Below are 24469 nucleotides of genomic sequence, written 5' to 3'. Positions count from 1 at the left end.
CAGATCTGCCACACTGATGTGAAAACCATATTCTGTTCCTTTCTCTTAGGTCTTGGGGGAACATGTGTAAATGTGGGGTGTATACCTAAAAAATTGATGCACCAGGCTGCTTTACTTGGACAAGCCTTGCAAGATTCACGCAAATTTGGATGGCAGTTTACAGAAGAAGGTAAAGAGGGACACTTTATTAATTTTTGTCGTTTGCACCAAAAATCCTGAGGTTGTTCTCACAATCAAGTGCTTGTTGCACTAAAGCATGTCTGCTTTTAACAATGTGGAGCAACTTCAGAGACATTACACATAAACTTCAGTGCTTTTCAAGTCTAAAGCCATGGAGCTTTTTGTCTTCCAGTTTCTCATCTCTTTATTAATAGCTTCTGATCATGTTAGTAATTGATAAGATTGTTGTGTGAATAAAAGCAGTAAGGTTCTGCTTCATTTCTGAAAGTACCACAAAGTCTAAGGGAATACCCCAGAATATCCTTGTTAGAAACTTCATATAGTTGCAAGCAAAGATTTCCTTAAGTCTCTGTCAGTACTATGTAAGAAGATGAATTTTGCTTTATATTAGCTTCAATGTGCATGGTTATAGGACTGTGATTTATTTAGGATATAATGCTGTAGTGGGGAACATCTCTCAGAGATGCAAAGTCCTCATTTGTCACCTTCTCAAAGTGTCTGCCAATATGATACTCTCCATAATGCAGTAAGTCTGAATTTTCTATGTTTTAAGTCATATCAGTTCCACTGTGACCTCTCATGTTGTCTATGCTGATGTAATTATTTGGATTTCAGTAGAGTTACCCTGGAATAAAAAAGGAGTAAATTAAAGGTGACTGGTTCATAAAAGAAATCTGACTGAGAATACAAGTTTCACTATGGAAAAAGAAAATCTCAAACTGAAAGATGAACTTTCCTCTTTTGTTTCTGATAGTCAAACACAACTGGATGACTATGACAGAATCTGTTCAGAATTACATTGGTTCACTGAACTGGGGCTATCGGGTTGCGCTGAGAGACAAGAAAGTCACATATGAGAATGCATATGGAGAATTTGTCGGGCCACACACAATTAAGGTACTCCCTAGCCTTGTTTGCTGTGTCTTCCTACAGTACGTTCTGAATAGAGATGCTTTTCAAACGGACTAATTTTTCCCACGGCAGGAGTGTGAAACACTCACTTTGGACTAATACTTTGTCTGTAGGCAACAAACAAAAGAGGAGTTGAGAAGCTGTACACGGCTGAGAGATTTCTCATTGCCACTGGTGAACGACCACGCTACCTGGGTATACCTGGAGACAAGGAATACTGCATTAGCAGGTAAAAACAGGGAGGAATATGAGGTCATTCCTTGTGTGTAAGAAGCATGAACAGGGCTGCTTGGTTGCTGGATTTCTTCCCTATGTAAATTTTTTTTAGGGGAAAGTAGGGGTAGGAGAATATCTATAGACAAATTTTAAGGTGCCGAAAACATCAGTGTCTAGTAGACACCAGGGGACTGTGAGTGGCTGGCTAGGATGGTTCTGTTCCTGACTAGTAACAGCAGTAACCAAGAATGACTAACACATGTGCGTGTTAGTCATAAAATGAATTTGTTGTCTCTACCCCAGTCACCAGTGCACTCACTTCCCCTCTGCTCCTCATGGTCTTTCAGTTCTGAAACTGAAGAGCACAGTCTGCTTGGAAGAAACCTCCATGCTCAGCTACCAAGAAAGCAGGAGTGGCATAGCAGCTGATATTATGAAGTTCTTAGAAATGTATTGGTCTTCATTCATTTTTTTTCCAGCTACTCAGTGAAGTTAATTCAAATTTTGGGAAAACTGGTTTCAAATGGCTCGTTAATTGATAAGGCCAAGCAATTCTAGCATCATTTTGACCAAAAACATGTGATGTGCAGATGAAATGTGTTTTCATATCAGAGTAACTGTGAAGTTATCTAGTGTAGAAACAGAGGTTTGAATTACAGGCTGGCAAACCTATGGCAATGAAATAAATAACTGGCATAATCCCTGTGTTACCAAAACACCATGTGGTATGTTTCCCTTCTAATAAGTAGTAATGAAATTAAAGATAACAGATAATATAGCCTGTAAAGTGGTGCTTTAAAGTAACATTAAGGTGGAAGAGTCAGGAATTCCAGAGTTAAAGACTATCAGATTGAGACTGTAATTCCGTATAATCTTCACCGAGTTCCCTGGGGGATAGGAACAGCCTTTAATTACACAATAACATTTTATTCCACCACTCTGATGAAGAGACACTTATTTTAGATTTAAATCTTTGGAGAATTGTGTTTCCAAATTCTAAGTCTCTGTTGAGCAAGTGTGGTGCCTCCATGAGTCCTGGCTTCCTTGAGAAGCCCTGATTTTATAATCTGGGTCCAAAGCGTGGTAGAACTGATGTAGCTTGATGAAGCAGTTGAAAGAAATGGAAAGCTAGTAAAGAAACATGTTTTCCTTAATTTCATACTTCTGTCTCTGCTTTTTTACTGTGGTTTGCATTAATGTGGGTTTTTGTGTGTGTGTATTTGACACTGCATATAATGCTTTAGCAAAAGGATAAGTCTTCAAAGAAGTGAAGATGGTATTTTTATCCTGAAGCTGAACTCCTTCCTCTTTTAGTTCTGAGGAGCTAAAATTTATAGCAAAATATTTAAAGCAAGATTTAGAGGTGAAAAAGACCCAACAACTTACCTTTTTAACAATTTGTCCTAAATTTCTGTTAAAACACTCAACATTTTTGTGATAATTCAGAATTTTCATTTTTTTTGTGTGTGTACTCCTAATTATAACTTTTTAATCTGTCGTGTACTGATCTTGTATGCCAGATGAATGTCCATAAAATTAAGTTGGGTTTTTTTAGTGAGCAGGAAGAGGAATAAAGTCCTATTGTTACAAAATAAATTAGATAAATATTAAACGTGATACATTCTTCGGGCTGCCTTTAACTGTATTTTCTTTTTTCCTTCTTTTTTTTTTTCTCCTAGTGATGATCTTTTCTCTCTGCCTTACTGTCCAGGGAAAACCCTGGTTGTTGGAGCTTCCTATGTTGCCTTGGAATGTGCAGGATTTCTTGCAGGCCTTGGATTAGATGTCACTGTAATGGTGAGATCCATCCTCTTAAGAGGATTTGACCAGGATATGGCAAACAAAATTGGTGAATATATGAAAGAACATGGAGTCAACTTTATTAGGGAGTTTGTACCAACCAAGGTAGGCTCAAAGTGGTATATGACTACAATTGATTGGGATATACCCATCCTAATGTTTTAAGATGTAAATTATTTTAACGAATACAAAAGTTGAACTTGCAATACAGGATCTCCTATGATGTAAAATGGGTTAATTTTTGTTTCAAACTGAGTAAATCCACAAACCCTAATTAATTGAAAGGTACAATTTAATCTTAGCATTAAAATTTTGTGAGATTCCAGTATTCATTGTTTTTATCAGAATTAGATGGGTTGGTGTATGTTGCATTGAAAATGTTACACCTGCACATCCTGGTCTTGCAAATGTTGAATATACTTAAATTCAGCTGTTGTCCTCAAATCCGTGAAACTTCTTGCAGGCTCATAATTAAGCAGATATATAATTTCCTATAAGATCAGGCTCCAGTGCATCACAAATAGTCATATTTTTCATTGCCAGTTCTCAAATTCTCAGCCGGCAAATACTGTTTATATGCCCGGGACTAGTGGACTATCCAGAAAAGTAAATTGGCTTTAGAAGTATCCACCTATATTGTTTATTTAGCAGAGTCCTTAAATTTTTGGTCCATTTTTGTTAAATTCAATAAGAGTACTCCTGCAATTAGTTATGTACATGTATAGGCACATGTACAGGCAAATTCAGGTTGAATTTGAATCAGATTAGATAAGTTCTGAAGCTTTTCTAATTGCTTTATCAAAGACTTCAAAGGGTACTAACAGTATTTGCTTTATGTTTCTGGGTTTTTTTCCACAATAGTTAGTGCCTAGTTATTCTGAAACAGGAAATCAGGTATTAAGCAATTTTCAATTTGGTGTTAAACCAGCATGTTATCGAGTTTAAGACTTTGGGGATTAAAGCATTAAATTCAGTGAAGACTGTTCATTTTCACCTTTAGCAGTATCAGGAGTAGCTTTAAAAATGCCCTTGCCAGTTATCACACTGTGGGTCTGACTCTCACAGAAAGAGAGTTACTGTGAGAAGTCAAAACGGATGTTTCAAGGAACTTAGTTTTTACACAGTTGCATAAATCCTATGCTGTATAAAAAGCAGGGCTGATGATCTAGCTTTTGTTTCAGACATATATTTTTGTAAGATCAGATGTGGGATGAGACAGAAGGAAGCACCAGGTGCACCCTGGGAAGAGCAGTCCATCACCCTAGTCACAAAATGCACTTTTGTCTATTTTACCCTGTCACTTAGTACATGTCTTTGATTTCAATGGGAATAAAATATTTGTCCCTGTTTCTGGTTGAGAATACCCTCAGCTTAAATTGCTGGGTATGTTTTTAGCAGGTTTTCTGATCTCTTTCAAACATTGTTTTTGAAGTTATTCATTTTGTGCTTATTAAAACCTTTCATTGGGACGTTTGAAGGCAGACAATGAATTATTACAAATAATGCTGCCTTTGAACAGGAGCAACTTCTCACAGTGATTCTTTAAAGTTGGTAGGATGGAGCAGTAGTCTTTTTAAAATTAGGAAAATAAAAGACAGAGGTAAAAACTTTGTCAGAAACTTTACTTTTTCTCTCTCTAAATACTGAACATGATGTAGAAACTAGGGCAGGTGTTGAAAAGTACTTTTTCATCTGTAGGATGAACACTAAAATGTCCCAGAATTATGTTAAGTGTCACACACTTACATGTCTCTTGTATGTACAACCAGACATTGGAAGCAGGCAGGTACCATGCCCTTTGTTGGGAGGGCAAGGGAAGGACTGTAAGGACTGTGGCTCAGGATATCCAGTCCTTTCCTCACAGTCCATATATTAATATTAATGGAAATAAAGAATAACCCACCAATATAGCTTCAAATTCCATTCACTTATTTAGTTGAGAGGAAAAGGTATTTGGAAAAGAATCAGTGGTATTGCTCTTTCTGCTGTATTGTTTTCTGATATATTTGGGGGGTGGAGGGTGGAAGAGGGGAGTGTATTTTGGGTTTTTGTTTTGTTCTACATAAATGGTCATTTTTTATTAGTATGAGCAAAGAGCACAGTTGTGAAAAGCTTTTTTTCTTGCTTCACTAGAATAGATAGTGAGCTGCCGCTTTACTTGAGAGAGAGTGTGCATCTGGATCTGCAGCTAAAACTAGGAATATTTATTTCAGCTGACTCTGGGAAACTGATGAGGCTTTTTTCTTAATCTGATGGTGTTTTTTCAGCCATTTAGAGCCAGTTGCTGCCCTCTCCTGCAAGGCCATGGCACCTTTGTATGCTGGGCTAATGTAATTGAAACAGGGCAAAGGCCTGTAGTGCTGAGATCTGAGCTGTGACAGTGGCTTCTCATGGGTGAAAGGGACAATGGTCCTCCAGAAGCAGTTGGAGAAAATGTCTGATGGTGTTTCCAGGCCTTGGAAGAGTTTCCTTCCTCCTCACCTCCTCTGTCCCCAGTGGACACCAGCAGCTCACAGGGTGGGCTTGGACAAAAACTTAGCTAGCAGTCAACTTTTATAAACAGAAATGAGGTTTTGTTGAGTTGGTCATAAGAATAAATGCATAGACATGGAACAAAATGTTTAAGCAGAAATGTAAAGAATCTTCAGAATAAATGCTTAATTTTAGATTATGGTTAAAACACTCCCAGTGATATGTGTTGGGGAAAAATATGCTTTTGTATATTTTTATTTGAAATGACACTTTTTTCTTTTATCCCCTCCCCCACTCAATCCTCAAAATGTTGTAGGTTGAGCAACTTGAGGAAGGAACTCCTGGAAGATTGAAAGTTACAGCCAAGTCCACAACGGGGGACGAGATAATTGAAGGGGAATACAATACTGTGAGTCCTGTCTATATACGTGAAGAATGTGAAATAACCTTCCATTTAATGTTGGGATTTTGTGGGGTGTTTTTATCCACGTTAGATTTTTTTAAATTATTTTAATCATTATAATATACTAATTGCACACAATCAACAGGTAATCAATGTGAAAAAAGTCTCAAAATCCATGATCATTGCCAAATCACTTGCATGCTTTTCAAACCTGTTTCTTAGCTTAGAGATGTAAATGAGCTTGGTCACGTGGAATCAGTTGCAGGATTTTTCCCTGGCGGGATATTTGTAGTAAATGATAAGTAATGATTTATAACAGCTTTCATAGTAACTAAAGCATGTTTTGTAGTTAGCACAAAACAATGATCTGTGCAAGAGTTAAACAAACATAATTTCAAGACCTGTTGTTGACGCATCTTCATAAAAGCAACTAATGCCAACTTGTGGCAAGTCAGTCAGGAAGCTTCATTACCCACTTAAAACAGTAAAATTGCAGTGTGCAGGTATGCCATTGTATGTTTGATTGACTGTTTCCATCACAGCTCACTCCAGTAATTTTCATAGGCCTTGATGCTGAAAAAAAAAGTTGGGAATAGAGTAGTTGGAACTACATAGGATGCAAAAAGACAGGCACTTGCCAACCTGGGACTTTAGACTGCAAATGCTGTGTACCAGTGACCTGATGTACCTGTATAGTGCATCAGTCATCCTGTAACAAGGACATGCCTCAGTGCCTCTGAGAGCCAGTATTATGAAAAGGTTTAACAATAACAGCAGTGCTGTTGCACAGTGTTGTAATACTCGGGTTTTTTTCTAGTAAAAGCTTTTTAGCAAGCCAATCAATACCATCCCTTCATTAAGGAAACTTCTGATTTCTTACTGCTACATCTTTCACTGAAGTGCTGTCACCCCTCATAAAAGCTGTGAGCTGTGTGTGATGCATTTTAAGACCTTCAGCTCTGAAGATCTGGCATAGCTTGGTCATCTGTAAGACTTGAGGCAGATCACTGATTTCTTCAGCACAGTTCTTAGCTGTTATATGGGAAGCATTATGTAGTTAGCTGGGCAGTTGTCCCAGACTGCAAAGCATATAGCAATTTTCTTCATGATAGCATAAGCTGGAACTTGATTTGCTTGTTAAGGTAGCAGAGTTGATAGGGTGGGTAAGAATTTGGCCTGGTCTGTCCATCATTCTGAACAAATGTTTTAACAAATAATATTCAACAAATAATATCCTTTCACAGTGACTTGGCTGAGAGCCTATATAAGTAAATAATATTTTCTGATCAAAACAAATATTATTTTATGATATTTTTATTTGATTTGTGTAAGTATCTGAGTTGTTTTCCTAAAGAGCCCTTTCCTTAGGGAACATTTTGAGGTAACCTGCTCTGGTTGGGATACGGTGTACTTTGGTATAAAACTGCAAGGAAATAGAGTATCTGTCCCTAACTGATTTGTTTAGAATACTTTTGGGGTACTTTTCTAGGGAAAGTTATTTGGCTGTTTTTAATCTTAGCATTAAAACTTGGTATTTTTGTGTCGTGGTGGTGGTGGTGTGGCTCATCTTGAACTCTGTGGATGTACAATGGGTAACAAACGTATTCACCTTACTGTGACCAAGCCTTAGATACTAATCTTCAGTATATAATGAAAATAATAGCCAAAGGAAAATGCACTTTTGAGGTTTTAAAAAATCAGTAACATGCATTGCTATTTTGCAGGTGTTGTTAGCAATTGGAAGAGATCCATGCACAAGAAAAATTGGGTTGGACAAAGTTGGAGTGAATATCAATGAAAAGTAAGGACAGATGTCTCTATTCTACTCACTGCTAAGCTTGTGTCATGTGCTGTTGCAATGGTAATGGTGCATAGAAATTCAAAAGGTTGGAGGACAAATTTGTCTCGTTTGTATACACTTGAATGGAAGACTGTTGCAGAAAGCTGCATTTTCTCCCACAGTGCTGCCACATTTGCTTATTTGATAATGAACAGTCAAGTCCTAATTGCTGGGACTCAAAAGTGTCTGTTCCATTCTGTCTAGGTTCACAGGTAAGTCTCAGCTTCTTCCAGTTACAGGGTTTTCTAGACTCTCCCAGTTGTTCCTTGTACTCCTTTATTCTCATCTCCTCATTTTTGTCTCTCTCACCCCTTGGGGCAGAGATCTGTGTATTCATACAGGCTTTTAGTGCAGTGAGTTCTGTTTATATTTTAATATGTTATTTTGAAAGATAAGGTCCAAGTAGCATTCCTTAAACTCACAGGTGGAGTTCTTGATGTGTTTTAGGTTTTGGAGGAGTTTATTTCTTGCCTTGGAGCAACTCTTGGGAACAATCTGTCTCTTGTAGAGGAGTATTTAATGTTTAATGTAGTGAGGTCGTTGCACCAGGGAGTGGAGCTATCAGTAACATTTTCAATATCAGTAACTAAAACATCTTCCAGAGATGTGAGGCCTCGAAGGTCTTCCCTTTGAAGAAAAGACACAGGACCGTGAACTTGACCACTGCAGGGTTTTTATATATGAACACAGTGACTGATGTTGCCAAAGGGAACTGTTGTGATATTCCAAATAAGTGGAACTTTTGGTCCACTCAAAATTGACAGACCTATGTTGTCTTGCAGAACAGGGCACATCTTTCTGATGTCAGGACACCTATTACTAGCTTAATACAATGAACTAAAAAGTTACTAGCATAAACTGTATTATTGTTAATGAGCAAAATTGAGGAAGTTGGATTTTTAATATGGGAATTCCACTGGTCTCGCAAGTGACTGACTGTTTCTGTGCCTGTCTGGTTTCCCTGTTACATGTGTTTCCTGTGGTGATTACTACGCTATCTCATTTATTGATGAAGTAGGAAATATTAATAATTAAAGCCTTCCATTAGCTCAGTACACTTACAGCTAAAAAGCTTGCTGGCTGTCCCTTAGGTAGGGTGTCTAACAGTTTGACCTATCTCTGTGTAGTACCCTGAAGGATAAGTTTCTATAAACTGCTTCAGTCACTGGACTGGAATTTCAGCAGTGGAAAAATTCTTTTGTCCTACAAGTGGAGTGGGAGAATGTCTCTTCCTTTAATTCCTGAAAGTTGCCTGTACACAGCTCACCTGGTGCTAGAGAGTGTTTGAGGAAAAGATTTATGCCTCACCAATGATTCAGGTGACAGTGTGTGAATTCCTGTAGTTTTGGTCAAATTTGCACTACTTTGCATTCTTGCCTAAGACTATAAGATTGTGAATATCACTTCTTTCCCTCATACTTCACATATGTGTCTTTTTCTTAAAGCTAAAGGGCCTAACTCCTGCAAGGTTATTTACACCTCCAGTCTTCAGAGCAGCCCATTTAGATCTTTTTTTCTCATTTAATTCCAATTGCAGAACAGGAAAAATTCCTGTCAGTGATGAGGAGCAAACAAATGTGCCGTACATCTATGCTGTTGGAGATATACTGCAGGACAAGCTGGAACTCACACCAGTGGCAATCCAGGCAGGAAGATTGTTAGTTCGGAGGCTTTATGCTGGAGCAACCACTAAGGTAAGGAAACAGTTGCCACAAAACACTGTCACTGCTCTACTTCTAAGTGCAGAGTACAAGCCTGCTTGTTTATGGAAAACCCAGAAGAATTTAAAGGATTAGCTTTGATGATCATTTTAGTTTTCCCCTGGCAAAGATATTTCTGCAGATGTGTTCTGCTAATTGTGTGGGATGAAATTAATACTTTATGGATTAAACAGTAGTCTCTTTTTTTTTTTCCTTTTAAGTGGGTTTATTCTTCTCTCTGAGTATAATGATAATAAAATTAACTGAGATCATTTAGCTTGTTTTTAATTCTACCACCTTCCCTAAAAGTAGCAATCTTCCCCATCCTATTAAATGCTTTAACTCCAATTCATAGGCAGTTTACTAAACCTACCTATGATCCCTAAATAGAGTACAATAGGAGTTTGTGGTGCTCTTAATTTCCAGTATTATTTCCACTAATTTTTTTCACCTCTCATCCATGTGTTTTCAATGTAATACACGATCTGAGTTGTAATTGAATATGGATGCAAAGGAAGGTCAGAGGTACTGATAACTCAGCACATATTTATGCCTGAGTAGTTGAAATAATCGATTCGGTGTTTATGGTTCATATTAGTGCAGTTGTGGGTTTCAGCCAGGTTATGCTTTCTTAAATGGGAGCAGTATGGGTGCTCATCTACACCTTATGTTTAAACCAGGAGGAAAGAAGAGTGCCTTTAAAGAACTGTTATCCAGGCACCACTGGTGTGGGTGCTTGTCTCAGCTTCATAACCACAGGGCATGAGCGTAAGGGTTTCTTCTCTTTTAGACCCTGCTGAATTCGTATCAGGTTCAACTGTTGGCCAGATTTAGAGCTTGATTGAGTTGTTTGTTTTACGTTGGCAGGTATTGTGGTAGCAGAATTCTGAATCAGTGTGCGGAATGTCATTGCATTAGCCAGGCAAAGTTTAAGGAACCGTAGCAGAAGCCAGGTTTTTTTCATACTGCAATACTATGGATATGTCTTAATTTACATTTTATGCCAGATAACAGTCTCTCAAGGTACAAAAATCCTTATGCTGCCAAAGGAAGCATTATCTCATTCAATGAATCCTAAAAATGAGTAACTACTTAAATGGGAACCTGGCTTACTTTATGTTGTAACAAATCTGGAAAAGGTGATTGTATGAAACATAATGAGGTAGGATATGGATAGGTAGGGAAAGGACAGTAATCAGCATCTTAGTTGATCCCCAGTCACAAAGGAAATTAATTAAAGTTGAAGTCTATAGAAAATCAAATTACTAGAAATTAAATAGAGCTAACCAACCTGCTAGTCTGTTTTGGCAGAATGACTGATTTGGTGGATATGGGAAGAGCAGGGGATGTTTGTTTACTTTGACTCTAGTAAAGGCTTTTGACACTGTCTCGCATAACATTGTCATAGACAAATGGCTAAATTACAGACTGGGTAAGTGGGCAGTGAGGTGGATTGAAAACTGGCTGAACAGCCAGGTTTAAAGGGCTGTGACCAGCATTACAAAGACCAGCTGCAGGCCAGTCACTGGTGGTGTGCCACAGGGTTACATACTCGCTCCAGTACTGTTTAACATCTGAATTAATGAATCTGGATGATGAGACAAAATGCACCCTCAGCAAGTTTGCAGGTGATACAAAACTGGAAGAAATGACTGGTGCAACTGGTGTTTGTGCTGTCACTCAGAGTGGAGAAGTGGGTCAGACTGGATAAATGGACTGATGGGAATCTCACAGCATTCAGCAAAAAGTGAAATGTCCTGCACCTGAGGAGGAATAATCCCATGTGCCAGCATAGGCTGGGAACTCACCAACTGGAAAGCAGCTGAGCAGACAAAGGACAAAGCTTCAGTAGGTCTGGAGGACAAGTTGACTGTGAGCCAGCAACGTACCCTCATTGCAAAGAAGGCCAGGGATATCCTGGGCTGCATCCTGGCAGAGCGTTGCCATGAGGTGGAGGGAAGTGACCTTTTCCATTCCAGTTGACTCTGGTGAGACAGAGTTGTGTCCAGTTTTGGGATCACCAGTACAAGAAGGACAAGGCAAGTCCAGCAAAGGGCCATGACTATGATTAAAATACTGGAGCATCTGACACATGAGGAGAGGCTGAGACAGCTGGTAATTTAAATACCCTACAGAAGAGGTGGTTTGAGGGGCCCTTACATCAATGTGTATTTATGCCTGAGGGTAGGGAGTAAAAAAGATAGAGCCAGACTCTTTTCAGTGATATAAAGTGCAAGGGCAAGAAGCAATGGATTCAAACTGAAACACAGGAAAATTCCATTTGAGCATAAGAAAAAACTGCTTTACAGTGAGGGTGGTCAGGCCCAGAAGCTGCCCAGAGAGGAAGCCTCTGCAACACTCTAAAGCTGCAGTGAAGTCAAGAATCGGTGTTTACCTCTTATGATATGTGACTGGGCACCTGGTATCAGCTCTTGTTCTAGCTGTCCCCCAGAAGGGCTGTACTCCATGTCTTTGGTTCTTTGATGTTGCCTAGGCCACAACTGATAAAAAAAAAATTATGATTTTTGAATGGTGGTGGTGCTTTTGCAGCATCTCCAACTAAAAGTAGGATGCTTTATAGAAATGGTTGAACAGTCTACTGTTCTACTGTTTTTATCTCCATTTTGACCTGTATCTGGTATGTTTTTAAAATAGGGCACTGAATTTCCTTTTCCATTTAATCTGTGCACACTAATGTTAGTGTGGCCTTAAACTGTCTTTTTGTTCTTGCTCTAGTTAACACCTCTGGAATGGACAAAGCCAAAACTGTACCTTAATTTAAAACAATTTTAAAAAAACAGAAGAGCTTTCAGAATTGTGAATAATCCAGCTTTTCTTCCTGTGTTTCAGACTGCTGAGTGCTGATTTTATTACTGATGTTGTATGTTTTTTTGTTTTGTTTTGAATGCCACACAGTGTGACTATGTGAATGTTCCAACTACTGTATTTACTCCTTTGGAGTATGGAGCCTGTGGGTACTCTGAAGAGACCGCAGTGGAGAAATTTGGGGAGGAAAACATTGAGGTAAATGCCTTAATTTCATCTGGGCTTTAGGTTTCCAATTTGTGATTTAAAATAATGTTAAGAGTCAATTAACACAGCATTCTGTGCTCTGATGTAAGGGCAGGAGCTGACTGGGTACATTTTTTGTCTTCCTTGGCTGTTCCCGGACATGTTATAAAAATAATCCTCAATTCCAATAGTTCTAATTGCAGATATGTTCTATTTTTGGCAAACAGGGACTTGAAGGTGGAATATTTGGTTTAAAAAAAAAAAGAAAAAGGGTTTCTTTGTGCCTGCAAATACTTCGGGATAAATTAAAACTGGGTATGGGCTGGATGCAATATACTGGTTTTAGTGTCAAAGTGGAGCTTTTTGTAACTACAGTGGTGGCAAATTCCTTGCCATGGAGATTTTTACTTTATAAAGCCAAATGTTATGCTCATTTTTCCTGTTTACTTTGACTTTGTGAAGAGGTATGTGCTTAATTTTACTCACATGAGTAATCCCTTTTCATTCACTGGGATTGCTGGTCCAGAGTGAAATTAGACATATATGAGCACTTAGTGCCTGAGGCTGTTCTTACAAAATACTGTACTGACCACATTACAGAAAGCATAAGGAGAGGAAATCTCACAATAAAACAAACTTTTGTGTCCTGCAAATGTCACCTGAGGAGCATTATTTGGAGGAATAAGCAGATAAGTGGCAGTTCATGAAGTTGAGAACTTATGTCCCTCTTAGCTGACATTTTCTGAAATGGATGTGGAGAAAAAGAAGTAAATATGACTCAAAATGTCGGTGTGTAAAGTAATGTTAACCTGACCACAGGGCAAAGGCTTACATTCTTTTCTGCCCACAAAGTTTGCATATACCCAGTTAAATTTTTGTTATTGAGTGAAATTCTTGCTGTTATATGTGAAACACTGGACGCTTTGTTGCGAAAAATGCGTTTTTGATTTTCAAAGCTGTTTTTTAAAATGTGCATCTAGAAGCATTTGTGTTCTGCCTAAGTCCTCATTTAGTGAATTCTGACCTCTTTATCATGTCACTTTCTTGGCTTTTTTTTGCAAGCCTCAGTAAGATTATTGAGCGCATCTGTCATTCAGACCTGTTAAATTTCAGTTTGATAGCGATGTTTATAAATGCTTTGTAACCCCATTAATGTGGCAAAATGTCAAGCTGCCTCTCCTAGTTTGTGAAGGAATATATTTTTACTGGAGCTGTGATCAATTCAAATTTTATTTCAACCAGCAATCGATTTGAGATTAGTTTATAATGGGAGCTGCCAGGAGTTCTCGGTAGAACTGTGCCTAAAAACGCCCCGTCATTTTCTGATGTATGTGCTGTACAGGTGGGTGAAAAGCCTTACCTGCAATTTGGGATTTGTCCAGTTGGGGCAGGCAGGAAAATATGTTTCTTTAAGTACTTTCCCTTTTGCAGTGATATTCTCATTTCTCCTAAAACCAGGCTCTGAGGCTATTTCTTCCCTTTTTCTGCTCAGAGGAACATTTTTGCCTTCATTTCAAGTAGACCCAGAGACAGTACAGTCTTCTCTGAGGGAAGGTTGTGATTTTGTAGTTTAATGAGAGCATGGTGAACTGCTTCCTGGAACTTTAATATACTTATGGCTTCTCCTTTTTTAATTACTGGATGACACCAGCACTTGTTTTGCAAAGACTTCCTTCTCTGGCATTCATCAAGGGGAAAGAGCATCACCCTGATTTCAGATATTCTGAATGCTATGTACATAGCTCATTATTTAAGATAATCTGGCAGTTTTTGAAAGATCATACTCTCTACTTGGAAATTACATAACTCTTTTCTAACCTGTGTTGTACTTCCAGGTGTACCATAGTCATTTCTGGCCTCTGGAGTGGACTGTGCCATCCAGAGACAACAACAAATGCTATGCAAAGATAATTTGCAATATTCAAGATAACGTAAGTGCATCTTTCTTTCCAGGGAAAACAGTATCTTTATGTTCATCACAGGGACCATTGATGATACAACGTCTATAAATAGGTTATTTTTAACAAATTAAAATTGATTTAAATTTGTCTACCTCTTGAAATGTAGTAAATATTTATAGTGATACAATACTCCTGTTTATACAAAATCAACCCTTAGTAAGAAAGAAAATTCTGCCATTGCTATTTGTATATGGTACTTCTTTCATACATGTAAAATGAGAAGTAGATATCTCTAAGACTGTTCATTAACTTTGAAAAGTGAGCAAATCAATGCATGTAGAAATGGTTAGAATTTTTATTGGTTTATTCTCTCCTCCCCAAGCTTGGACATTCTTTTCTGGGAGATTCTTCTCTCTGAAATGGAGGCATCTCAGAAACCATCACAACTTGTAACCTCTGCAAACCCACACGTGCTTATAAAACTCTTGAGCTTGTTCTAACAGGATAATGTATTTTGCCTGCACAAATCTCATTTAGGGTGATAATGCCAGGATTATCCATGGACTAGGATAAAATTTCCTGGCAGTGGAAATGTACAGCAACTGCTGAAGTAAAAGCAAAATTACTAACTAGTTAAAAGAATTGGTGTGTCCATCTCTGAATGATCACCATGTGTTTAATTGATGATTTTAATAATATGAATTATTATGAAGACTAATATACTGTTAAAATGTATTGCTGCTAAGATAGTGGCATATCTATCTGTCCTTAATTTTGTAAAATTTGCAAACCTGTGAGATTTTGACCATATCCTCTATCTGGAGGAGTTAGCACTAGTGTGGAAGGTATCTTAGAACCCACAGTTATGTTCTAATTCAAAGTTACTTAAGAAAATGAAAAGGCTTAATGGTGATTTAAAGTGTTTCATTACTTTGTTTTCATTTCTTGTCCTGAAAATTTGAAACGTTTAGATATCTAGAGGTAGAGTTGAAAGTTACCCTGGATGAAAAATAATTCAGTAACTATTTAAAACTCTCATTACCTTGGTTGCATTACTATGGTTTTATTCTTACATATGTCTCTATTTTAAAGGAAAATAAGGATAATTCCATTTTAGTTATTACCCAATTATAGCTTTTCTTATTTAAATAAACCCTGTGGTAAATCTCAGTCCTCAGACTGAAAGAATAATAACTTTTCAGTGTACTGAGTATCCACTACATCCAATATATGTGATATTTAGTGGAAAGAACAGACAACTTTTGATACCCAACTGGGCTACATCTATGCTCAGCAAAATCTGATTAATTCCCTGAAGGCCACTAAAGCCCACAGCAGTTGGCATGTGCTAAAGGAGACTTACTTTTCTTTAAGAAAAGCAGGTCAAGTCAGTACAGCTTGTTCTGTTGAGTGTTTTCTGAGGATGCATGTGCAGTTTGACGTATTTTGCGACTGAACAGTAATGTAGATATGAGAAGTGTGAATAGTGTCTTCCTTCTAACTGGATGTTTGTTTTGCCAGTCTCTAGGTATATTGTCTCCCAATGAAAGCAAACACTGCAACCAGAGTAGTCATCAGTTTAGTTATAATACACTTCTTGCCACCAGTTGTGTCTGGTTAGCCACAGCTTCAGCTTGTGGCCCTTTGCTGTAAGCAACTATCGAATTGAAAATTCTTCCAAAGACACAGACCATGTAGCCACCCACCACTGGGTGGCCCTGCTGTTGAAAACCAGGGTGCTCATCTTTACTTAGGCAAGCATTCTGTTAGAATAACTTGCCTGAATAAAATTGAAATTCATGTTTGCAATTTGGACACACATAATCGAGCATAGAGCATGGGGTGTATTAAATTTGTATGCTGCTCATGTAAGTGCAGGACTCTTGTACAAAACTTTACAAGGAAGCTGACTCCTGAGCTCCTAGTTGAATCTTTGCAGAGAGAGAACAAAATTATACCATCTCCCATCTGTTGGTGCTAATGATAGTTCACATTTTAGTGGTTACATTAATTTGTGATATATTTTGTGAGCTGGTTAAGTTATGTACTCTGAGTAAGAAAACACTACATGTTGTCTAAAGAGAACTGAACTGAACTGAAGCATGATTGTGCTTGCATTTGATTACCTTTGGCATTTAGGAGAGAGTCATTGGTTTCCATGTCCTTGGTCCAAATGCTGGAGAAGTCACCCAAGGGTTTGCAGCCACCATTAAATGTGGGATAACAAAAGAACAGCTGGACAACACCATCGGAATTCATCCTGTCTGTGCCGAGGTTTGTATTTGAAGTCACCTCATAGCCCAGTTTTCATAGCATTCTGGGATAGGGTGTTGGAATTCCGAATAACAGAGCTCTGTTAAAGAGGTCCGAATTTGGAGGAAAGGACAGGAAATTACCTGGGTTTAATATTTAGAATTCTAACGTTTAGGTTTAATCTGGGATATTTAATTTTTTTTCGAGTGTATTCATTTGTGAAAAGTTTATAGCCTCGCTTAATCCAGTGCTCTCTCTACTGGGAAGTATAGAATTTTCCTCCCACTCAAGATTATGAAGGGTTATGATACTATTTCTGCTAGAGTGGTGGTAAAGCTAAATTGGGGTACTCAAAATAGGCTTATAAACTGGTGCTGTGGAAGGGGACCGGTTATGTGACAATTTTTCTATTTGGTTCTGCCCTTTTAAAGATTTTTCCTTTATTCTGTAGACCTTCACTTCATGAGGCCACACAAACATTTCTTCTTGTGTTTGTCTTGCTGTTCCTCTTTAATGAGGAGCTCAATTTTCTGTAGCAGGTGTGGGACAGCTCCTCCCAGATGTAAATCAGAGATGCTCCATTGACTTTAGTAGCATTAGGATGAGTTTATATTAACTGAGGATCCCTGAAAGCATGTTCATGACCCAAGTCTCTGTACAGAATCTCTGTTTGCACCTGCTTGTGTGAGCTACAGAGTGTTGCAAGGGTGCACCAGGATGCTGCTCTGCAGAAGTGACGTCCACCTCTCTTGTTTTATGTTTCCAAGGTGCTACAGTGTAAGCAATGTAATATGAACTCCATTAATGGAATGGACTGCTAGCAATCTGAATCATCCTCAAAGCATCCACAATATAGATTCTGTTCTTCTTTGTAGTATCATTTGATAGTGTTCTTGAAAGCCCTTGGAGAGGGGTAGCGTGTCCTTATCTTACCAGGGGCCCTGTGGAGGGGGATCTCTGAAGGAGGCATTCAAACCTGTGAACTCAAGTGGGATATTAGCATATGCAGTGTGAAGAGAGGATGATAGTCATAATTTATTCTGGACATCTGAGCTGCTAAAATTGAAACTGAATAGAATGATGATTAGACATAATTCAGGGGAGGTAGTTTCAGATAATCATATTTGTTTGAGTGGGGGAGGAAGAAATTGGCTCAGGAGAAATACGCTCTCTAAAAGCTCCAGGGAACAGCGATCATTTCTAGTGGCAGTCTTCGAAAGACTTTTTTATGCTTTTACTTAATTTAATCTCTTGAGCAGTAAACAAAAATCAAAGTGCACGATAGCAGTCTTTGATTAAAAAAATGCTTTAAAATTGTTTGCAATTTGTGAGGCATGAGCATATTTGGATGAATAGAATTATGGATAATAACGGTGTTATTTTTAGCTTACATCCATGTAAAAGCTAAGGAAAATGAAGTCTGATTTGAGCAGGATGGGGCAGTTTTATGGGGTTAAATGCTGACACCTTCACTGACACTAGTACTAATTTACTGCTGAGTCTTCTGTGAAACGTGGTATTATTCCACTTGAAGAAGACCTTAAGACTGAGGGTCCCATTCTCACTGCTTTCAAATTAGAGCCAGATTTCACTTCTCTTATTTGAACAGTGTTTTATTCTGCAGAAAACGTGAGCTCAGAATGGAACTTCTTCCCAGGCAAAGTCCAAATAATTGCGAGCACAGAGTTGTTAGGACCTCAGCCTTACAGAGAATTACATCTCAGCCTTGATTGTACTGTGCTGCTTGAAATACAGGCAGGTATAATCAAGCATCTGCTGACATGATTCGCTCAGCTAGCTAACAATGGCTTTCTAGCCATTGGATCTAAGATTTTGTCTTCACTAAAATAATGAACAAATTCTGTCAAAAAACTCGTGTTTCCAGTAATTATCAAATGATTCCCCGTTGGCTTACTAGCCTTGGGGAGCTGTGTGGTCCCCTAGCACACCTGGAGCTTGTAGTCAGGCCAGGAAGAAAGCAGATAAATTTTGCACATTTTAATCTTGGTCTTTCAAAGTGAAATAACGATAAATGAAGATTCCCATAAGTTTTCAGCCTGTGGATCAGAAATAAAGAGTTCAAAACCCTGCCTCAAGCAATGCACTATAGTTTAAATATATCAGTGTTCTTCTGCCATATACATTAGGCTTGCATTTGTCTTCCTGATTTGTGCGTAATGCTTTATGTGCTTATAGAAAATGGAAGAGGTTTATCATTTATTGATGTTGTTCTCTGAAGAGCTGCTAGCAGCCTTAATGCAGCAAAGCTTCTACTTAGAGAAATATAGGGCTTTCTGATCCCCATTATCTTTAGATACTCCAATGTTATTTGCATAACTGAAATGTGTATGTACTTTATTCTGTGCTAAGTTTATTCTTCCTGAGAGATGGCTTTGATGATAACTAATTATTGCAACTTTGAAGCATTTAGATAGCAGTGGTTTTGATTTCCTTTTTTCCTTTCTATATTATAACTATGCAAAACTATGCAATTATTTGCATAGTGAAGTTATAATGTTAAATAAGTTTTTGTAGAATTTTTCTTCCTGAATTTTGATATCTGTTAATTTTACAATAATTAACAGTTTTGAATATGTTGTTTTGTTTAAAGTGACCTGAGAGCAGTAAAGATTGGAATTTTTCAAACTGATTTTACTGAGTGTTTCATAGCTATTGTCAAGATACAATACAGATCCCAGACGTAATACTTATATCAGCTATCAGTTCCACATTTTTATAATGTCTAGAAAGGCACAAAAGCAAAATTTATGTTCTCTCCAAATGCTATGGCCTTGGGTTAACTTCACTTTCCCAAACAAAGAAGTTATCTTTGAGCCATAAAGACACTTATTCATTCAGTGCACAGACCAGCGTTTGTTATTGCTGAGCTCTTTCCCACAGTAAAAACTTAGGGCATTAAGACATGAGGTGGTATAAAGCCATGTGACTTCCTTAATACATTCTTTTCCACTGTAAAAGGAAGACCATAAGGTGAATGAAGAGAACAAAGGTTATTTGTGTGTGTGTGTGCTTTCTGGTGCCAAGGATTTTAAATGCACGATTTTCATTATTATTTTATTACTTGAAGAAATGGCTGCAGTTTTGAGCATCATGCCCAAGTTAATCTTTTAGATTAAAAAAAAAAAGATTCATTTTAGCCATACTAAGAGTTTTTCTTTTTCTCTCTCTTCAGGTATTCACCACCCTGTCCGTGACTAAGCGTTCTGGTGAAGACACCCTCGTGAGTGGATGCTGAGGTTAAAGAGCCCCATTCCTGTTATTGCCAGAGACTGGCTTTCACCACAGTGTCTGACTTGTGCCAATCAGAAAAAAGATCTGGGGAGAAGTCATCCTGCAGAAATGTGTAGAGCTTAACCTGGACATTCCATGGTCCTAAGGAGAAGAGCACTGTGGAAGTTGGTCACTTGTGGTGATTGGCTGGCAATGAACAACGCAATGGGAATATTGACTGTCGAGCTGGCGATTAGCAGGGCATTTAATGAATGCTTTCATGAAGTCATAGCCTGAAACCTGCATTGTCTGGTGGGCAGTGATGGAAGAACTGCTAACACAGCTGGACAACAACTGTTTTACTTTGGTTTTATTCCTCTCTAGTTTCTTTCCTGAACATTCCTTTCTAGTTCTTTCGGGAACAAAGAACTTCCCAACTCAGAAAAATTCTCACAGTTTCAGATAACTGTGTAGTGCTCCTGTGTGCTGTGTTATGACACAGCAACTGCAAGGTCTCCTCATGAGCATGCATTTTACCAGCTCATATGCTTATGGAGGAGAAGGTGTATCTACTTGTTTGGTCATGACGAAAAAGATAGCGGAAAAAAATTTAGCACCATCTAAAATAGCATATTTCTGGCCTTCCAAATTGACTCTGTTGTGACTTTTTATTTAGAGAACCTTGTATATGAAAACATTCTTCTTAGAGAGAAAGGAACATACTTTTTATTAAGGCCTTTTTATACAGGAAGTTGTTGGGTTTTTTTCCCTGAGAGTAACAGTCATGTGTATAACACAGATGTGATGATCTTAGCTTTTCTTGAAGCTTATGGGATTATAATTAATCCAATTTGGAACTGACAGAATGCCCGTGTTGAATGAATTATGCTTCCAGGAACTCTGTGCAACTGTATTAAATTTGAGTAAATTCCTTCCTCTGCAGGTGAGCTGTTGTAAGCTGCCCTGTTTCAGGTCTAAATTGGCCTCTTCGAACACAACAGTATTGAGACTTTCCCTGAGATCAGTGGGCCTGTAAAATAAAAAAAAAAAAACAAAACCAACCCAACCAAACATCCCCTAAAACAACCAACTAAAGAAACCCCCCACTCAACCTCCAAAAACCAATAATGAAAAGTCTGTTATGTAGGTAGGGCCTAAAAGTTGTATTTGGTTCCATGTACACTTTGTTTTATATTTAATTAAGAAAACAATACTTTTAAAACAGAGATTTCCGTGGAAAATATCATATTCTTGCATATCCCTCCTGTATTGGATAATCTACCTACACATTTGTCAAGAAATTACAAAAATGCCTCTTTTAAATGGAAATTAATGTGCTTTGTGATCTGGTTTTCCATTTCCCTCTCTTTTTAGCAGCAAGGTTCGGATTACTTTTATTAAATGGTTCTTGGGAGTTTAGTACTGTGGTGTGAATAGGGGATGAATTCCCCAGCACTCTGGGCATAATGCCTTATGCCTAAATTCCTACCTGGTAACAAATTCATGTATTTCTACTGAGATTTCTAAAATAGTGTTGTAAGTTATTTTTATAAACTCATACATAAGTGAAGGATTTTTAAACATGTTTTGTATGGCATCTAGATGGTCTGTGATGGTATTTTTCTGGCCAGTTTATTAAATAAATTGAATATTTGCACAAGCAGATGCTCATTTTGATGGCTCTTCTAAGCAGACACCAGATGACAGCAAGCCGACTGTTTTTTCAAAGGCCAGAAGAGGGCACCATGATAAACCCAACAATCTCTTGAATTTTGAAGGTAGATACTTCTCTGAAAAACAGGGTTTGAGGCTGTTCCATGTGAAATTTTTTTTGCATGTTAAACACTTGAGAAGGACATAATTAAAAACAAGAAATTAATTAGGAAACAAATCTTCCACTATTTGCACTAGCTGCCATGTGTGTAACTTCTGAAAGCCCGAGAGTGCAGGTTTCTGAGCTGTTGGGCAGTGTAACTGCTCATATTTAAACACGTGGATAGCAGCATTTTCAACCAGGTCTGTAGGAAAGTCAGATCCTGGAGATCTGGATCCTTTATTTCTTGGAGGGAATAAAGACATGTATGAGCTTGGCTTTACAAGGTTGGACCCACATGTATCTATTCATACGGGTCATGTCATCATTAATGATGCATGTTTCTACACTAGTGCCTTACAATTCTGTAGTTGTTGGTTTTAATTACTTTTATTTTTACTTTAAAATTGTGAGGCTTTTTTGCTAGGCCTTTTTCTTTTATTTCTCCATAAGGAAAACATTTTCAGGTGTGTATGTGTGTTATCTGTTCATGATGATAGAGATATATGATACCACATAAGGATTTAATAAATGTCAAAGCTAAGTATTTGATGGTTTTATCAAATTAAGCATATATTGAGTAATGCATGCTTTGGAAGCACATACTAGAAAATTTAATGTGTTAAACAGTATTTACATTCTGCTCGTATTTATTAGTTATAAACATTTTTTGATACTCTGGTTTACCAGGGTGTAAGAATCCATCCTAAGATACTACAGATACAAATGCTGGCAGCAAATTTCGCAGACTTTAACAGGGAATTAGTAGAGTTTCACTGCCAGCTCCCAGAATTACTTTTTTAAATTTTTGTTTCTTAAGCTCCCCTGACCCAGCTGTTCATTCTCCCTTTGCCCCTCTCCCCTTGGTGTGAGTTGTATGAGCAATCCTAACTTTCCTGTAAGTCCTGTATTCCAACTTGCATCCTGCCTTGCCTCCTTCAAGACCTGCTGCCTGCCCAGAGCCCCAGTGCAGGGCGCTCACTTCTTGTAGAGCCATGGATGGGGCAGGACCCCTGTCAGACAGGAGGGATCTCCTGAAGACGTCGTGAATGCTGAAGGTTTCCTGATAGGGTAGGTGTCTTGCTGTGCCTTGTGAGAACACCTTGCACTCCCAAAGCTTGCTAATGTTCCTGTCTCTGGCTGTGCCACTGTGGCACTTCCCTTGCTCTAAGTTACCACGTGGCAGCGGGTGGATGGGATGGCTGCAGGAGAAAAGCCATGGCTGTGTGCTTCTGGAGCCCGCTGTGCCAATGCAAGGGTGTGAAGAAGGGGCCAGATGGCTGAATATTTTATGTAAGACTTGATAGACACCTTTCAGGTCAAAATATGGTATAAATGTTTGTTGTAAATGTCAGCTCTGCACAGAGTGTAGTTTCAGAAGCCCTTTCTCTTTGATGACCACCTTTTCTGATTGCTCAGTTGTCCTCTGTGTGGGATGGTGTGAGACTCTGCTTTTGCCAAGGCCTGTTTGGCGTCCAAATAGAAATTAAATCTGAAAAAAACCCCCAAACTAAAACAACTCCCCCCCTCAAAAAAAAACAAAAACAAAAACAAAAATAACCCAAAAACCCAAGACAGAAGGCAGCAGGGGATCTGCTACACCGCGGGCCTCTGTTCTGCATGCACTAAACAGAAAAGGCTCCTGAAATATTTCCATCCTGGTGGCACTGTTTATGCCAGCAGGGGGCTGCTGGTGGGGAGGTGAGACTGGAGAAAGGCTTTGGCACCCATCAGGAAGGGTGGGAAGGCATTGTGTGAGGCCGTGGTGTGAAGTGGGAAATGCCATCAGTGGGGAAAGGCAAAGGCACAGTGCATGACAGCAGCTGCAGTGCAGCTGTGAGGAGTGCCGGAGGGCTTGGTGCAGTTGGGTGGTTGAGAGTGCTTCCAAGAGTCCATGGAGCTTGGGAAATGCAGGAAGGCCTCTGGAGTGAGGGGCTACCTTTCAGCTGAGCCCATCCTGCAGGATTTGTGGGAGCCTGCAGATCTGAACCCCATGTTTTGCAAGGCTGGGATGTTGTGACCAAACCCAAAGGTGGCTCCAGAAAGTGCTTGTTGCTGAAGGGTGAGGAATGCAGATGGATGTGCTCACCATGAGGCTCCCTTTCCTCCCCTCCCCATGCTGGGTGAAAGCTGCCACTTCAGGGGTGAGAGGATGGCTTTATTCTGAGAGACTGCAAGGGCTCAGGACTAGGTGTCTTGGAGGTGGCACAGGCAGACGTCTGATCCTGAGGATGTTGTGCTGGTGCCCAGAGGAACAGCCACGTCTGTCGAGGTGAAGTGCCTTCACCATTTCATCCCAGTCAAAGGCCTGGCCCTTGGGCTCCTGTGCCTCTCTCAGCCTCACATGGTGAGGGTCTGGCTTGCCCATAAGGGTCACCTTTCTGCAGAGACTGTGTGCCAGGGGATGCCAGACACTGCTGATGGGTGAGTTGCACATTGGTGGGGGAGCAGCTGCACCTGTGCAGGGACCTGGGGAGTCACCAGGCCAAGGGGACTCTTTTTCACCCCCATGGTCCCTCTTTTCATCCTTCTCACTCTGCTCCTGTGCTCCAGCCAAAGCTCTGCTCAGTTGTTGGGGTTTTTCTTTTTATATTGGAGAAAAATTATATGCTTGTTTTCCTTTTGTTTGCCAAATGCTCCTGACCCATATTCTGTTGTGCAGAATTTGACTTTACACATATGATTTCTTTTTCATTCAATTGTCCTTTTTATCTGTCTTTTCTAGAAACTAGAAAT

The 24469-nt window shown here is 38.9% G+C and overlaps 1 protein-coding gene across 3 annotated transcripts in view; it reads left to right on the top strand.

The window, feature by feature from the left end:
• Window positions 1-21580, top strand: part of TXNRD1 (thioredoxin reductase 1) — a 47706-nt gene extending 26126 nt beyond the window's left edge. For all 3 annotated transcript variants that reach the window (XM_032688144.1, XM_032688145.1, XM_032688143.1), the window contains 11 exons: window positions 50-169; window positions 935-1077; window positions 1206-1321; window positions 2988-3213; window positions 5897-5989; window positions 7708-7784; window positions 9361-9517; window positions 12440-12547; window positions 14371-14466; window positions 16576-16710; window positions 19883-21580. In XM_032688144.1, the coding sequence (XP_032544035.1) occupies window positions 50-169; window positions 935-1077; window positions 1206-1321; window positions 2988-3213; window positions 5897-5989; window positions 7708-7784; window positions 9361-9517; window positions 12440-12547; window positions 14371-14466; window positions 16576-16710; window positions 19883-19945 (1334 nt within the window). In that variant the 3' untranslated portion in view covers window positions 19946-21580. The remainder of the gene's footprint in view (window positions 1-49; window positions 170-934; window positions 1078-1205; window positions 1322-2987; window positions 3214-5896; window positions 5990-7707; window positions 7785-9360; window positions 9518-12439; window positions 12548-14370; window positions 14467-16575; window positions 16711-19882) is intronic.
• The last annotated feature ends 2889 nt before the right edge of the window (window positions 21581-24469 follow it).

This window comes from Chiroxiphia lanceolata, chromosome 5 (assembly GCF_009829145.1).
Source record: "Chiroxiphia lanceolata isolate bChiLan1 chromosome 5, bChiLan1.pri, whole genome shotgun sequence".
Taxonomy (NCBI): Eukaryota; Metazoa; Chordata; class Aves; order Passeriformes; family Pipridae; genus Chiroxiphia; species Chiroxiphia lanceolata.
This window is presented reverse-complemented; position numbering and strand designations above follow the sequence as displayed.